Raw genomic sequence first — 17733 nt, 5'->3', positions numbered from 1 at the left:
CTACGACAGCGGAGTGCAGACGCTCAACGTTGAAGACACATCACCAACATCGGCGGTCGCTGTGGAAGTCCCTGGTGCCAACGTCGAGGACACCACCGATGTCGAGGACACCTCAGAGGTCGAAGACTCCATCGACGCGAAGTCTTGTTCACAGATGTTCGGCTGCATCATCACTAACAGCAGGGCAAGTTTGATCACAGTCAAGAACATCGCCATCGAGAAGACCTCTGTCCTCCCATATGTCTCCACCAGCTAAGAGACATAGAATGACTTGGTCACCAGTACTGACGTTGAGGGATCCTTCGACATCGAGGGAAATTCAGGAGCCAGAAACTCAGGATCCAGTGTCTAAAAGGATGATGTCGAGGAGTGCTTCATCATCCCCATGTCTGAGGATTGTTCAAATCATGCCGAAGGGTTCTCTGGCTCAAGAACAGCATACACCTCTGATCAATCTATCCCCAAGAGGGAGGAGGAGTGTGAAGGAGTGGAGAGTGCCAAGACGTAGTCCAGGGTCTGACTACTCTCAAATATATTCTCCCTCTCATACTTCTGATAGGCAAGTGCGCCCACCGACAACAGCCACAAGGTTGCCTCGGAGATCTCCAACATACATGGAGACATCGATCACAGTCACCTCTTAGGCACTCCCAGTCTAGATACGGACAGTCTCATACACCAAGACCTCGAGAGCAGAGACGCAGGTCTCCATCAGGGTCTACCAATTCTTCCAGCTCTTCGGTGGCAGCCTATGCTCCTGCCTTATTGTCTACCCCTCCCACCAGAGTATCACTAGTAGATGACATTCTGACGTTTAATGACGTCCTTTGTAGAGGGGCTGCGAAACTAAACATCGAGATGACTTCCTCGACTCCATCAACGTCTGTCATAGTCAAGACCCTCCATCATGGGTCGTCCACTAGACCTCTGCTCCCTTTTGTTCCTGGGCTACTAGAACCAGCGCTACATACCTTTCTAACTTCTGCATCAGTTGGGGCAGCACCACCACGCATAATCAAGAAATACAGACCCCAGAACAGGATCAACTGTTCCTAAGGTCTGATCCTCCACCGGATTCTGTCATAATGTCAGCGCAAGGAAAGCACACACAGGGGCTTCTTCCTCTGCAGTCCCCCTCCTGATAAAGACAGCAAATCCATGGAACCCATTGGTAAGAGGATGTGTAACACCTCTGCTTCTTACATGAAAGTTGCTAGCGCCACCGCACTCTTGGGTCGATATGATCGTTCATTATGGGACTCACTTTCAAGGTTTACTGTCAAATTACCTAAAGAGGATCGACAGGATTTTCAAGAGATCCTGCATTAAGGAGGGCTCATAGCAAACCAGATCATAAGTGCAGCAGCTGATGCATCAGATCTGGCGGCTCATGGCTATTCACATGGCATAGGCGATCCTCCTGGCTGAGACTCACAGGCTTAAAACCGGAAGCCCAACACAGAATTCTTAACCTTCCCTTCAATGGAACCTCTTTTTTTGGCTTTCATGCAGATGATGAGATGTCCAGAATGAAGTCAGAACTGGACACCTTGAAGGTGGTCGCTCTGGAGAAAAGAAAGGACTTCAGACAACGATATTGTCCTTATGATCGCTACCAATACCAGCAGAGGGTTGAAACCCCTCACTGGTCATCGCACCAGCATCATGTGAGATCGCACTATCATCAGCGTCGACCTGGACTAGGACGGGGGGCCTCCAGACAAACAACCTCTTCTGCAAAACAACAGCCCAAAGTGTGAGTGCTTGCTTTCCCCAGCTCTGTTACCCACTTCGGTGGGGGAATTATAATGTTTCACTTGGACGAGTGGCACAAAATAACACAGGACAACTGGGTGCTCAATATTGTGCGGAATGGGTACTCAATCAGATTCAAATCCCCACCACCTGTTATAACCCTCAGAGATCTTCAGTACATCAGCTAAAGCTGCTTCGCGCGAAGGTCTCCATCTTGTTACAAAAACATGCCCTCGAAAAAGTTCCCTGGCTGCAACATCAAAAGGAGATTTATTCCTGTTACTTCTTGGTTCCAAAGAAATGACCAAACAAGGAGTACAAGCCTATACTGGATCTCAGACTCTTAAACAAATTTGTTCTCAGAGTAAGATTCAGGATGTTGACACTACACCAAATGGATTCACAACTCCATCAAGGAGACTGGATGTGCTCCATAGACCTCCAGGATGCTTATTTTCACATTCCAATTTCTAGAAAGCACTGGAAATGTTTACGGTTTAAGATAGAGTCAGAACACTTCCAGTACAAAGTCTTCCCTTTTGGACTCAAATCGGCTCCCTGCACTTTTTCGAAATGCATGGCGGTTGTAGCATCCTTCCTGCAAAAGCAACAGATCTTCGTCTATCCTTATCTAGATGACTGGCTGCTCAAGAGTGCCTCTCCCAGTCTCCTGTAAGAACATCTGCAATACTGCATTCAAGTCTTAAATCAGTTGGGTCTGAGCGCCAACTTTAAGAAGTCTATTTTCAATCCAAATCAGAGGATCCACTACTTGGGCGCAACCCTACACTCCGCAAATGCAAATGTGTCCTTCGGAGGAGAGACTATCATCAATACTCCACAAATGTCGTACTATCCTCCACACACCTCATCCCATAGCCAGACAGGTATCTTCTCTGCTGGGCTCGATGGCGTCTTGCATATTCATTGTCCCCAAAGCCAGTCTACAGATGAGACCGTTACAACAGGCATTAGAGGATTAGTGGTCTCAAGTCTCCAACCGCTGGGAGGACACCATAATTCTTCCTCAAGCAGTCAAAGTCTCAATAAGATCCTACCCCCCTACTAACACTATCTGGAGGCTGACCCTGATCACTTAGCCAAAACAAACTTAAAACAGGAAAAATAGAGAAGAACAGATATGATCAGATCAGCCCGCAGTATACTACATCACTATCTACAAGTGCCCCCGACCCCAACACCCAACAGAATACAACAGTATTAATTAGATAGAGTCCAAGAACTCCTTTGCCTGTATCTCAGAAACGAAATACTTAGTTTGAGCTTTAAAAAATACTTTCAACTTAGATGGAAAGAGTAGGAAAGCCTGCGCACCCTTAGCCTGGAACAGAGTGATTAGCTGGCGAAGCTGCCACCTTCGCTCAACTGTTGCCGGACAAAAATCTGGTCTAACAAAAAATTTGCAGCCCTTCCCCACTCTCTTCCTATCCGGTCTAGCAAGATCATAAATTCTCTTTCGAGCCAGAAAATTGTTTAAACAGATCAAAATTGCTCGTGGCTTGGCTTCAGTAGCACCGGAAGGACCAGAAAACGTCCTTTTCTTGAACAGGAACCGATGTGCCCACTGTATTTCCAGCTGCCAATCCCACTGCGTGACCTCTGGAAAGGCTTCAGTAAATAGTTCCACTACAAACTGCCTAACATCTTGGCCTTCCTTGCCTTCCTCAATTCCTAAAAACCTCAGGTTATTTCTTCTAGCCCTATTTTCCAAATCAGTCAGCTTCCATAACATGTCCTCCCGCTGATCTTTGATCACGCTCGCCAGTCCCTTCTGGGCCGCCACTGCATCTTCCAGGATGGAGATACGCTCCTCTGCCTCACCAATCCTGGCAGCGATGTCTGAGCAGGTTTTCGCAACTCTGCGAATTGAATTTTGCATTCTACGACAGGCCCCCTGCGTACGCACCTTCTCCTGTCGCGTCTCCTCGCGATGGGCCATAATAGTTTGGTAAATTATGAATAAAGTCACTTCCTCCGGAGGGTCTAATGTGGGGCCTGAAGGGGAAACAGAGTCAGCTGCATTCCTTGGGGTAAGCTGGCCTGACATTGATAATGAAGAGCCCGGGTCACTACTCAGCGTTGGCTGACCGCAGACTTTAGGTTTAATGACCTTGCGGACTGTGCTGACACCCCCAAATGCAGTCTCGTCTTTAGATGCCTCGCTCAGATGCCAGTCACCAGACTCGCTGTCGTAGTCCGAACATTCTAGCTCTCCCCCATCCTCCACCGAGGAGACAGAGTGATCTGACATAGAATATAACTTGTCCATGGCTTCAGTTCCCTCAGACTCCTTTGAATCAGCCGTGACTTCTGTAGAAAGGTCTAGCAAATCAGACTGCAATTTATCATTTGCTTCATGGTGGAGTGGGACTTGGGTGTTTAACTGGACTACAGTTCCCAGAATGCATTGATCGGAAGTAACAGAATTAGCAAGGCTCCCGTTGCTCATTGTTAGTGGCAGCGGTGTCCCGGGCCCCCCAAACGGTACATTATCGCCAATCCCTGACGTATCATTCCAACTACAGACTATTGGCAGGATAGTTAAAGCAGGTATCGATGGATCCAGCAAAGTAGTTAACTTACTAGTGCCTGGGGATTGAACCAGGGGCTGGTGGTGAGCATGTCGGTACTCCCTCCCCCTCCTTCGCAAATCGGTGTTTTCAGAGAATCGGCCTGCTTCTCTCCCACTCTGCCATCACTGACCTCAGCAGGGGCCTTCCCTTTCAGGGTCTGTTGTCGAAACAGCTCTGGAACTGTCCGCTTGCCTTTTACCACAGCCGCAGGGGCTGACTTTGATGTGCCCTCAGAGAGCGCAGCCTCCTCAGGCACCCCCTCTGGCATTCGGGAGCTTCTTTCCCTCGGAATCACGACGATGCGTGTAGCACCGCGGGTTTTCACTGCTACCGGAGCAGTCTTTGAGGCCGTCTTCGGAGCCATACCAGCAGCAGTAGCAGCGCAGGATGTGGAGTCAATCCACCCAGGAGAGCAGGAGTCGGAGGCGGAGCGCACCCAGACCCAGAACAGCTTAGCGGTGAGTCTTGCTTGCACCTGGTTGAGTCTGTGTATCATGGCCATACACCTTTGCAATAATCAGGCATCGGGGGGAGTAACTGGCCAGAATTCAAATCGGAGCATAAAAAAATGTTACAGCGGATTAAAGAACCGGACCATAACCTAGGCAGAAGGAGCAGAGGCTGGGGCAAAAGAACCAAAAGGGGAGTAAATCACCAGGGGAGTGCTGACACCAGCCTACTCAGCCGAGCACGCGGCCGCCATCTTGCCCGGGTGTACAATCGACAATGTTACAATGGAGCATGCACCCGGAGTGCGGGCTTGCCCAACTGGATAAATAAAGGAGTACAAGACCGCTCGGGGTCTTGGCTCATACATGCCAACTGTTGTGTGTGTATCTTCATTGCCACAGCATAAGCCAAAGGCCTACCCTCAATTGCAGCGCGAGTGCAGCCAGGCCTGAGCTCTACATCTGTGTCTGCCCTATCCTTACCATAGGCCTACACACACGTGGCCACCCACCTTCAATGGCCAACATTAAAGTGTTGTTGTCAGGCTTGCGGACATGCGCAGACAGGCATGATATTGGTGTGCTGTAGGAGTGCAAGTGATGCAACCGCACAGCGCACACAAGTAAATAGGCTCGGGAGGAGGGAGGAGCAGTTATGAGGCTACGTAATTGTGGCGGGGTAGAAGTGAGGGATCGGAGACCAGGTCTTGTTAAGTAAGGCTTTATTTTCTGAAATACTTTTTATGGCGACTGGTCAATCTGTCCTTTGCGTACTGGGCCGGATCCGTGATGGTAGAATGTCCGAGGTCGGTGCCTCCCGATGGATGCTTCGATGCCTGGGTACTGGATTCCGTCGGTATATGCTCCAGCGGGAGATCATATGTGGGGATGAAAAGACCAAGTGTCAGGTTGGCGTTCCACGTCGCTCAAATCACCCAAGGGAACCGGGGAGTGCAAGGATCACCGCTGTACGTGTTCACTCGTAGTCTCGTCCGACTCTAGACTGTGAGGAGGGGACGCGTGTGAGGAACGAGTGCACAGGGGTAGGGACTTGGATGAAGAAGGGAAATAGAGAAGGGGGGAACAAGTGCGGGTATGGATTGCACTGACGGGCTCCCCCGCCTCCCCACCCAGCCCGAGACTCTCTCCCGTACCTGGAGTAGCCACGCTGCTCCTGGAACATGGCTCGGCAGTGCGTGGGATCGTTGGCCCCCTGGCTCTGCCGTGGCTCCCTCGAGAATCGTCTCTACTTTTCTGTCGCAGTCTTTTTCTTCCCGTCTTCTCCGTTCCTTCGAAAACGCTACCAAAACTCCTTCCGACCTCTCTCCGGTGTCAGTGCACACTCTCTGCTGGACTTCCTCTTCTTTATCCAATGGCGTAGCGCTGACATTTGCAGGGGGCGGGTCTTCTTCATACTGGAAAGCCCAGTTAAAGACGCCTGCCTCATTTTCTTCCTCCCTGGCTGTTCGCAGTGGTGTGCTTGCCCAGCTCCATTCATCCTGTTGGGAATGGATATAAGGTGGTAATGGAGGTATAGCAGAACACCACTCCCTATCAGGGATGTCTTGGGGGGCTGGCGGGTTCTCCCGGTCACACACCACCCCCCTGGTTCCTCCCGATCGGGGAGAGAACATGCCCGGGACAGATAATCGGCGTTACCATTGTCACTACCCTTACGGTGTTGTACCTCGAACTTGAAGAGTTGTAGGAATAAAAACCCGCGGAGCACCCTGGGGTTTGAGCCTTATTCCTACACATCCACTGAAGAGGGGCGTGATCTGTATACAAAATAAAAGGCTGCCCTTCCAGGTAGTACCTTAGCTTATCTACAGCCCACCTTATAGCTAGACATTCTCGCTCTATTGTGGGGTACTTACACTCTCTGGGGAATAACTTCCTACTGAAGTTTAGGATGGGGTGTTCTAACCCATCTTCCCCTATCTGTGATAGTACAGCACCCAACCCTGAGTTAGAGGCATCGGTGGACAGAAGGAAAGTCTTCTTAAAGTTTGGTGAGATTAACACGGGGCTGGTGGTAATGGTTTTCTTCAATCTTTGAAAAGCTTGTTCCACATCTTCCGTAGGACGACGTAGTTGTGATTGTTTGCTGTCCTTCTTGAGGAGGTTTGTCAGGGGGGCCGCCACCTCTGCAAAGTTAGGTATGAGTCTCCGGTAATATCCGATAAGGCCCAATAAGGCTCGTGAGTCCCGTTTGGTAGAGGGAAAGGGGGTGTCGACTATCGCCCTAACCTTTTCTGATTGTGGGCCGATTACTCCGTCTCCCAGAACATACCCTAGGTATTTGACTCGGTGGAAGGCTGCTCGTGACTTTTTTTGCATTAATGTGCAACCTAGCTTGTTTCAAGGCCTGCAAGATCATTTCCAGGTGTTTCAGGTGTTCCGCCCAGGTAGCACTGAAAATGACGATGTCGTCAAGGTATACTGAACAGAAGGACAAATAAGGATGAAGGATAGTGTTCATGAGCAGCTGAAAAGTGGCAAGTACCCCATGAAGGCCAAAGGGGAGAAAGTTGAATTAGAAGAGGCCTTTCTCGGTTGCAAACGCTGTTTTTCGCTAGTCTTCCTCCCGAAGAGGCACCTGCCAATATCCCTTTGTTAAATCGAAGGTGGTGATAAACCGTGCGTCACCCAAACGTTCGATTAGCTCGTCGACTCTTGGAATCGGGTATGCATCGAAGGAGGATATTGCATTTAACGCCCGAAAGTCCATACAAAACCGGGTTGTTCCGTCTGGTTTGGGGACCATCACAATGGGTGAAGACCAATTACTTTTGGAGGGGCGAATGACCCCAAGGCGAACCATTTCTTGCACCTCCCTTCTTACGTCTAATCTTCTAGCTGCTGGTATTCTGTAGGGTTTTTGTTTCACATATTTTCCCTCAATAGTCTCGAGGCAATGTTCGGTTATCCTTGTTCCTCCCGGGAGAGTCTCAAAAAATGTCTGTAAACTGAAAAAGTGTGTGTTGGAGTTCTCTCTTCATTTTGTCCATGAGATCTTCGTTGACTGGGAGTTGTTTGACAGTTGAGTGATCTGCTGATGTGGGTAACATGAAGTGGGCGGTCTTCGGTAAGGGCCCCAACCATTTTTTTAAAAGGTTGATGTGGTAGCATTGTTTTCGGGAGGGGGATATCTGTACCCGATAGGTCGTATTGACTAGGGTATCTACCACCGGATAGGGCTCCAACCACTCACTCTGAAATTTCCACATGGAGGATGGTAATAGCACCAGCACCCAATCACCAACTGACAACCTTCTTTATCTTTTCCCTTTATCATATTGTTTCTTCTGTTTTCTTCATGCTTTTCTCCAAATGTGAATATGCCAAGTCTCTCAACTTCCCCAGTCTGGATCTTAGTTGGTGGGTATATTCTAGTAGAGATCTGTGCTCGTTTTCTTCTTCTTTTTCCCAAGCATCCTTAGTAATCTCAAGGAGGGAACGGGGTTGTCTTCCATAAAGTAATTCAAATGATGAGCATCCCAGGCTGCTCTGTACTTGAGCCCGCAAAACATACAGGGCCAGAGGCAGGAGACAATCCCAGTCCTTATCCTCTACTGTCAGCATTTTCTTGAGTGTGGTCTTTAAGGATTGTTGTACCGCTCGACCAGGCCGTCAGTTTGGGGATGATATACTGACGTTCTGATATGACGTAGGTCCAAGGTTTGACAGACTTCCCTCATCAGCCAAGATACGAAAGGTGTCCCTTGGTCCGTCAGAATTTCCTTGGGGAACTCTACCCACGAGAACAGCTCAAGAAGTTTCTCCACTATGTTCTTTGTTGTGGTAGCTCTGAGCGGAAAGGCCTCCGGGAAATGTGTGGCATAGTTCACAATTACCAGAGCATAGAGATTACCCTTGGACGTCCGCCACAGGGGACCTATTATGTCCATACCGACGCTCTCGAAGGGTTCCCAATGATTGGCATGGGTTGTAGGGGTACGGCTGGGGGGCGTTGCAGGTTCTTTTTCTGGCATATGTCACACGTTTGGCAGTAGTTCTGTGTATCTTTATAAATGCCAGGCCAGTAAAACAGTCTCAACAAATTCTGCGTTGTCTTTTCTGCCCCGGAGTGTCCTGTGGTAAGATGCGCATGGGCATAAAATAATATCTGCTCGCGGAAGGCTTGGAGTACAAGCAGCTGCATGGGTTCTTCTGCCCCTCCCTCATGATACAGAAGATCATTCTTGATCACAAAACGGGGATAGGAAGGAGATGGCGTGTTTAGGTTGATGTGTGCTGATTCTCAAGCGATGAAGAGAGTAGAGTCATTAGCTTGAGCGAAACTGAAGCTACAATCCAGCAACCATGGTTCTGTTGTGATCAGGGCTGGACGGGGTGCTCTCTGCTCTCTCACTATGTTCTTAAGCTCAGTCTGGAACAGGGATAGGAAATCAGGGTTGTCTACCCCTATTATGAGGTCTTCTGGTAGGGACACCCACCCCCACCCTTACCGTGCAAGGAGCTCGAACCAACGGGTAAATGGTTACCACTGCAAGGGGGTAGGGTTTAACATCCCCATGTACACATCTAATGTGTACTACAGTGTCTGGGATGTGTTGTTGAGGGAGGATTAGGCCCTTCTGTATCACTGAATGTTTGCACACGTACATAGAAAGAGGGGCCCATTTCTGCAGTGTACATGACGACATTCGGGATATACCCGACCTCCAGGGACTCCTCCGCTGGTTTTCGCCTGGGGCACAAACGGGCAATTTGGCCCCACTCTCCACATTTGAAGCATTGTGGACCATTGAGCGGGGGTAGTTCGGTCCTGATGGGTTTACCCTTCACCATGTCCGACCTTGGTTTTGGCTTCTTATCCACTTTGTACTGTGGATTGCTTCTGCCATTTTTCTCATTGTCCCAGGGTAGGTCTCGGGGCTGTGCTCTAGAATAGCTGGCCGCCATTTCTATGGCCTGCTCTGCTGAGAGGCCTGAATGCTGTTTCAGCCACCTCTGCGTTCCATAGGGAATTGCTTCCATGAACTGTTCCAAGTATACCCTGTTCATGATCTCTTCCTTACTGCTGGTGGTGGGTCTCAGCCATTTATCAGCGGCCATCTTCAGTCTGAAGAATAAAGTCTTGGGGTTTTCCCCAGGTACCCCTTTTTCTTTACGAAATCTGACTCCATAAGCCTCAGCATCAAGGCCTAAATGATCAAGGATTATCTCATTGATTTCTGGATATTGGTATTTCCTGTTGCATTGGCTGCCTGATATGCTGACTGTGCCTCGCCAGTCAGAAGGGGCGACAGAAAAAACGGCCATTTCTCTTCTGGCCAGCCGCAGGCTCGGGCGGCTCTTTTAAAATGTGTCAGGAAAGAGTCCGGGTACTCCCCGGATACATATTTTTTGAGGGATACTCCTGATGGATGGTGGGTGGGGGCTAGCCTTTCTCCTTGTGTGGATGTCCCAGGTTCATGTATTACTTTCTGCAGGCTCTCAATTTGTGCTGAAATGTGGCGGGATAGAAGTGAGGGATCGGAGACCAGGTCTTGTTAAGTAAGGCTTTATTTTCTGAAATACTTTTTTATGGTGACTGGTCAACCTGTCCTTTGCGAACTGGGCCAGATCCGTGATGGTAGAATGCCGGGGCCGGTGCCTCCCGATGGATGCTTCGATGCCCGGGTACTGGATTCCGTTGGTATGTGCTCCAGCCAGATATCATATGTGGGGATGAAAAGACCAAGTGTCAGGTTGGCGTTCCACGTCGCTCAAATCACCCAAGGGAACCGTTGAGTGCAAGGATCCCCGCTGTACGTGTTCACTCGTAATCTCGCCCGACTCTAGACTGTGAGGAGGGGACGCGTGTGAGGAACAAGTGCACGGGGGTAGGGACTTGGATCAGGAAGGGATATAGAGAAGGGGGGACCGAGTGCGGGTAAGGATTACACTGACGGCTTCCCCGCCTCACCACCCAGCCCGAGACTCTCTCCCGTACCTGGAGTAACCACGCTCCTCCTGGAACGTGGCTCGGCGGTGTGTGGGGTCATTGGCCTCCTGGTTCTGCCGTGGCTCCCTCGAGAATCGTCTCTCCTTTTCTGTTGTAGTCTATTTCTTACCGTCTTCTCCATTCCTCCGAAAATGCTACCAAAACTCCTTCCGACCTCTCTCCGGTGTCAGTGCACACCCTCTGCTGGACTTCCTCATCTTTATCCAATGGCGTAGCGCTGACGTTTGATGGGGCGGGGCTTCTTCATACTGGAAAGCCCAGTTAAAGACGCCGGCCTTGTTTTCTCCTCCCTGGCTATTTGCAGGGGTGTGCTTTCCCAGCTCCATTCATCCTGTTGGGAATGGATATAAGGTGGTAATGGAGGTATAGCAGTCCACCACGCCCTATCGGGGATGTCTTGGGGGACCGGCGGGTTCTCCCGGTCACAGTAATACACTTTGATCCTGCACATTTGCACAAGATGATCATTGCATGTTGTGCATTGCACAACATATGTGTACGCACCAATGCCCCATGGATCCAAGTGCCAGATGCACCAGACGATGATGAGGAAGATGAGGCAGGTGGACCACACCCCACTGCAGCTGCAGCAGGAATAGCCCGAAGGAACACAATCATTAACAATTTCTTCGCATGAGCACGTCACATTGTGACTGTCCTTAGCAATCATGGAACAGTATAAAATGACCACATGAACAGCATGTGCAAATAAATTCATTGTAACACACGTTCCCTGTGTGCATGTCAGTCCTCTGCATTAGCACATCACTCTGACAAGTGTAAGTGCAACATTAAATGCTATCAATTTCACGAATAGCAAATAGATGGTGAGTATGTCACCTCTGTACAGAGAGGCTGTTTAGGGTGTCACGTATTCGAAATGCCATTTCAGGGTGTCAAATGTAGTAGGTAATCCCACTCATCAGCGTATCACATGTGTACAAAAACATGACATGAAGGCTGTCAATGGTGTTCAAAAAAAGACAAAAGGGTGTCATTTGGGGTCAAATATGATATTTCGGGTGTCATTTGGGGTCAAATAGGAACCACCCTGATGCAAAGATGCACCCTGTGTCTCAAGTCCCACAACATGAGCAACAAGGACGTAAGGGGATGACGTCAGGGGTTGTTTGTGCACGTGGATGTGTCAGAGTGTGACCTGCTCCTTTACAGATGTGGTCCACACTCAGCCACCTCAGTGTCGTGGCGTGCACCATGTCATGATAATTGGACTGCGGCCATGCTAATTGTCATGCAGTGTCAATTGCATTGTCAGTGTGGCTCACGGACCCGCAGCTTTGCTGGGTTCAGCACATGTGCATGGGTTTGTTGTGAGATTAATGATGTGTGGGTAGGGCCCCCTCTGGGCACATTGTCGACAGGGGCCTACTTGCTGTTTCTATGTGTGCTGCAGTATGCCAAGGAGATCAGGGACGTGATCCAGAGTCATTGTGGGTGTGCACTGTGCTATACTTAATTGTGCATGTGTGCCATTGTGCCCATCTCCCCCCAGTCCCAGGTCGTTACTCACCCTGTTGCTGTTGGGCAGGGTCATGTTGAGCATTGTCCGGTCCCCCAACTCCTGCCACCGTCTCCCCACTGATGACTGTGGACACCATTTCCTCCATCTCATCCAGCTCCTGCTGTGGCACTGGACTCCCACCTCCAGTCTGCATTGCTGCTTTCCGGTTGTTAGAGAGTTTCAGCTTGGTTTTGCGCTTCACATCATTCCAGCGCTTCTTGGTACTTCACTCCGACTGCATTCACCTTGGCCAAGATGGACCGCCATATTGCATTTTTATTTGCCAATGACACATTGGAGGTGATGAACAGTTGTTGGTGGTGTTCTATCATCTCCGTAATCAGGATCTTGTTTTTTTGCAAACTGAATCGCGGGTCCCTCTTCTTCTTCTCCTTGCCCTTCTCCTTCCCAGAGTTCCCTGGCTGGTCCTCCGGGGGGGTTTGTGGGGTTCTGGTTGGCCTCTCTAGTTGCTCCAGCTTCCTCCATGGTGCTTCTCAGTTGTTTGGGTTTGGTGTTTTTTTTTTAAATGTATTTATTTTTGCAGCTTTTATGGTGATTTTTCCCACATGACGTGGGAATAGCAAGCCTGGAGCTGCTTATCGCTAATATTTTTAACGCTGTTGGGCCCATCGCCACTTTTTTCACAATTGGGTTTCCTTTTTTATCGGCGTCCCGGTGATTTTAACGCAGACATTTAACGCGTTATCGGGAAACTATTGCCTGTTGCCGGTGTGTCGAGAATACGCAGTTAACACGGCGTTAGTTTCCCGCGATAGACGGAATTATGTAAAATTGCGTTAACCTAGGTTGGCGATAAATTTTCGCCCGTTCTTGAGAATATCCCCCTGTATGTGATGTATGAGATAACCAATACTTCGAAGACTCTGTATGTGATGTATGAGATAACCAATGCTTCAAAGACTCTGTATGTGATGTATGAGATAACCAATACTTTGATGACTCTGTATGTGTTGTATGAGATAACCAATACTTCGAAGATTTTGTATATGAATGGATTGTGAGTGAATAGTGGAACAAAACATTCTTACATTCTCATGACAACAAAGGGATCAGAGTCTCCCAGCTGTTGGAATTACATTTACATTTTTAATATTGTTGTTTCATACTGCAAACAAAAGCCCTTTACAGAGTCCATCAATTCGGGATGTTCACACTACCTGGAGAAAACTGTCACCTCTCTAGCTATCGGAATACAGCAATCAAACAGCTAAAAGAGTAGCCCGTTAAATTTTGACCAATGTCAGGGTCAAAGCTGCACTCCATGAGGAGGCATTTTATACCAGTTAATATGTGTGGGCTAGAAACCGATTTTGTTACAATCTGCAAATTATGCAGCAGTAGGTAGTTTATGCGGTAGGTGTACATTTACACGGAAAAAGCCATGGCTTCAGAATGATTTTTTTTATGTCCTTTTGTTTTCATTAATGCTTAGTCTTTAAGCATAATCTATCTCTCGCACTTTTATAGCTCTATCTTATTCTCACTGCTCATCTGCTTCCTCTGTCTCTTTTTTCAAATCTCTCCTCAGCTCTGTCTCACTAATCCCAGCATTGTGGTGCAAAGGGGGGTTTCACTGCAACGCGAATGCTTCTAAATATATCCATACAGTGCGTCTTTTTGATAATATGTAAACAAATGACACTATCACATTGGGCCCTCGCCAGAGATATTGATCCATTTGTTTCACTTCCTTTTCCAGATTTCAGTTCAGTCTGCAGAAAACACAGGTTCTTCTGAACCAGTACTGAACCTCATGTGGACAATGTTCTGCGACTGAGTAGTGCACTTTCTACAGTCTACGCACACACTCCATCGCTTACTCTCTTGTTTACACTACTTCTCGTCCCCTATCCTGTGGCGGGCGTACAAAAGAGAACCGTGAGCACCTCCCAGACCCTCGGCCATTATACACTCTGAAAGGCTGTGGCTGTCAGCTGTGACTGCCCCATCATTCTTGGCCTTCTCTTCCTAATTAGTGGTGGAGATTTCTCAAGCAGATGCCTGTAACCCCAGAGCTCCAGATAACCAGAGGTTCCAACTGAGAGGCAGGAAAAGGCAGCAAAAATCTGTAACTATTGGGTTTTGAATCCAACCCACACTTAGAGCATTTTTATACAAGAGCATGCTTTTATGCAAAGCATAATTCAAGCAGTGTGAAACCAAGGGCACACAGCAAACCAGGGAAACATTTGAGAGCCATCAAAGCCCACCAAGGGTGAGACACATCTCTTCACACTTGAATTCATCACATAGCTTTGGTGGAACAGACATATGCAACAGCACAACAAGAGATAATGGAACGAAGGACAGAGTTCTGTTCAGTGTTTTTTTTTAATGAAATATATGCTACTTTCGTGAACATTATGTAAAATGACTCGTTGTGCAAAGTTACTTGTCTTGCGTGTCATGCGAAAAATGAATGCAAGTGCAGACCTTAGGTAAAAAAAAGGCACACTAGATACTGGCAGGAGTAAAGTCAAGTAGACCATGCCACTCAGCTGCAGTTTGACAGTTCCCAAAACTCACGTGCTCAAGAAAGTATCCAACTGGTGATAATTGCATAAATTTGTATCTCTTTATAATGGTAGAAATTTGTTTTTAAAAATGTGTTAATGTGAAATAATTGATTTTTTCCACGGTTTGCTGCGTGTAATAAAAAGTGTTGTCCTCGCTGACTTGTTGATCATGGATCAGACTTTCCGTCAGAAAGTTAACAGCCTGATTGGCTGTGTTGGAGCAGTGAGATGATAGGGTAAGCAGCAGTAAGAATATATGTATATGCCTGACTTATAAAGCTTTGACTGAGCTATAAAGAAACAGAGCCCTAATAAAAGTCCAGATTAGTAAAGGAGTTGGGAACAAAGGAAACAGAAGAGAGTAGATGGAGGGGAAGTAGTGAAGCAGTGCCAGAGACCAAGAGGGGCAAAGGCATGGGGATGAGAGACAGACAAAAAGAAAGGGGAGGCATTGCAAAAAGTGAGAAAAGAGGTTGAGCGAGGGCAAATATAGGTGGACAGGGTAGGAAAGAGATAGAGTAAGAGGACAGAATGTGTATAGATACTGTCCGTGACCAAATTCAGTCCTACCTACGAGCCTGATGCTCTGTACCATGATGCCATGAACTTGCGGGAAGGTGGTGAGGTTAGAATTCTTATGAGGGGAAGAAGCCCTATTGCCCTGAGAGAAGCAGAAGCCTTCAAAGCGTAGCAACACCCAGTGCTTAAAGGTTTAAAGAGGGTCGATGTAAGGGGTAGGTGGCAGAATGTGAGGGATAACAGAAGCTGGATAAGACCCATCACATTTGGCATCACGACTGCTGCCATTCCAAGAATACCACATCTTTGGACTTTCATTGCAAATTATACTAAGATAAAAACTAACAGACATATAGCATGAAGCTGAACGCTTTGAAAAAAAACAAGGACCTGTGACATGAAACAATGTTTAGTGCACCTATATGCAATTCTAGTTAAGAAGTGTGCTTTATGAGTGTTTATCTATATATCTTTCTGTCTGGTAATTGTAGGCGTTCACAGCAGTATCAATTCTATTTCTAACTAATTCCAATCCAATCAAGGCTAACATGCCCAAGTCAGAAAGGAAACTAATGCAATATTGAAATACACACACAAACACACTTATAGAGGAAGAAGCCGTTGGAAAGAGAGAAGTAAGGAAAGAAAGGAGGAAGTGAGAGAGAGCACTAGATAGATGAAGGGGAAAGATTTTATTCATAGATCAGCCTGTGAGGAAGGTAGTCAACCATCTTCGAAGGTTAACTCTTGAGTCCAAGCGTACAACTTCTCTGCTTCTTCTTCCCAATCTTCATCTGACAGAATATCATGAGTATTCATTTCTTGTTCTGGTGAAGTTCCACTGCCATCGATATCTATTAAGTTACTTTGATTTGCTTGATGCATAGTCTCTGAATTTTGTCCCTGAGGATGAACAAAGATGGGATAATAAAGATTAATCTAGCACTTTTCAAAGACATTTGCAAGCAACTGCACACATCCTTAAAATTCCAGCTATAGCCCAGGAGCTCATTTCAATGTATTGGATTTTAAAGATAGGTAGTCATTGAGGTGTTAGTCATGAAAAGGGGAAGTGCATATGAAAGTGCAGGAGGCAAAGCATCTCTATTGGATCCTTATAGAGTTCGCAATAGAATTCTTCTGCACCTGTTGGTAGAAAGTCTTCTACAGCATGGCTTAGGAATACATGCCAACCAGGAAAACCAGATCTAGAAATATGCAATCTTCAATAAAGAAGGGAAAAAGTTTGGCTAGAATCCTTGAATGTCAGGTCCTTGGCTCTGCAACATTAGCAACCTTATTTATTTATTTGAAAAATTTATAGTGCGCGAACAATACCCTTGCAGACATCAGAGCGCTTTACAATCAGTGAGGGATAGTTTTATGCAACAAAATAGCAACAGGTAAATTGCGTATACATAGCACAATGTAAACAGTAAATAAGAGCCATACCAGATAAATCAAGTAAATAAAAGAAATATCGGTAGAGGTACTAGTAAACTCGTAGTTCATGGATAGTTATGCAACAAAATAACAACAGGTAAATTGTGTATACATAGTAAAATGTAAACAGTAAATCAAAACAATAACAGGTATATCGAGTATATAGAAGAGATATCGGTAGAGGTACTAGTGAACTCGTAGTTTCCTTAGATAGTGTGCATGTGGATTTATCCATGAGAATCGCTTTTGCTTCCTTTTTCTAAAAGTGCCGTAGATGTGATAAGTCTGATTTCTGGGGGTATTGCGTTCCAGATCCTAGGAGCCATCCCTGAGAAGGATCGTTTATAAGTTTTTGTCTTGTTGAATCTGGTTTTCCCCACTTCTTGTGGATCTATTTCCACCCGAGATGGTCAGTTTCTGGGCGAGGTAGCTGGGTGCATTGTGGTGTATGGCTTTATGAGTCATGCAGGCAATTTTCAGGTGAATTCTGGCTTCCAATGGTAGCCAATGTGGAACCTTCTTTTCGAGCCTGTGATGAGTCTGGCTGCTGCATTAATGGAGGTTCTTAGTGGAGCTGTGGAGGCTTTGGTGAGGCCACAGAGAGAGACGCTTCCATAGTCCACTCTGGGGCTGTCTAGAGCTTGAACTGCAGTCTTGAAATCGTTGAATGGTAAGAAGGGTTTCAGCTTTCCCAGTGTATTAATCTGGAAATTTGCCCCCTTTGTAGCATTGTTAATATGTTTATGCATGTTGAGGTTGCAATCCAGGGTTATACCCAGTGACTTAGCTGAGTCGATGATGGTTGGATGAACGTTAAATGCCGTCAGGTGTTTGAACCAGTCATGCAAGAAGGGAATTTTGGCGGGTGGAGCTATAAAGGAGGAATTCAGTTTTTAGTGCATTTAGCTTGAGATGGTTCTCAGCTAACCATGCCTGGGTG

At 47.2% G+C, this 17733-nt stretch overlaps 1 protein-coding gene across 1 annotated transcript in view; it reads right to left on the bottom strand.

Annotated features, from left to right (window-relative positions):
* Positions 1 to 14627: 14627 nt before the first annotated feature.
* Positions 14628 to 17733, bottom strand: part of C8HXorf58 (chromosome 8 CXorf58 homolog) — a 959020-nt gene continuing 955914 nt past the window's right edge. Inside the window, exon 9 of the mRNA XM_078657786.1 lies at positions 14628 to 16253. Coding sequence (XP_078513912.1) covers positions 16074 to 16253 — 180 coding nt within the window. The 3' untranslated portion in view covers positions 14628 to 16073. The remainder of the gene's footprint in view (positions 16254 to 17733) is intronic.

This window comes from Lissotriton helveticus, chromosome 8, assembly GCF_964261635.1.
Source record: "Lissotriton helveticus chromosome 8, aLisHel1.1, whole genome shotgun sequence".
Classification (NCBI taxonomy): Eukaryota; Metazoa; Chordata; class Amphibia; order Caudata; family Salamandridae; genus Lissotriton; species Lissotriton helveticus.
Note: the sequence above shows the minus strand (reverse complement) of the source record. Positions and strands in the feature narration are given on the sequence as shown.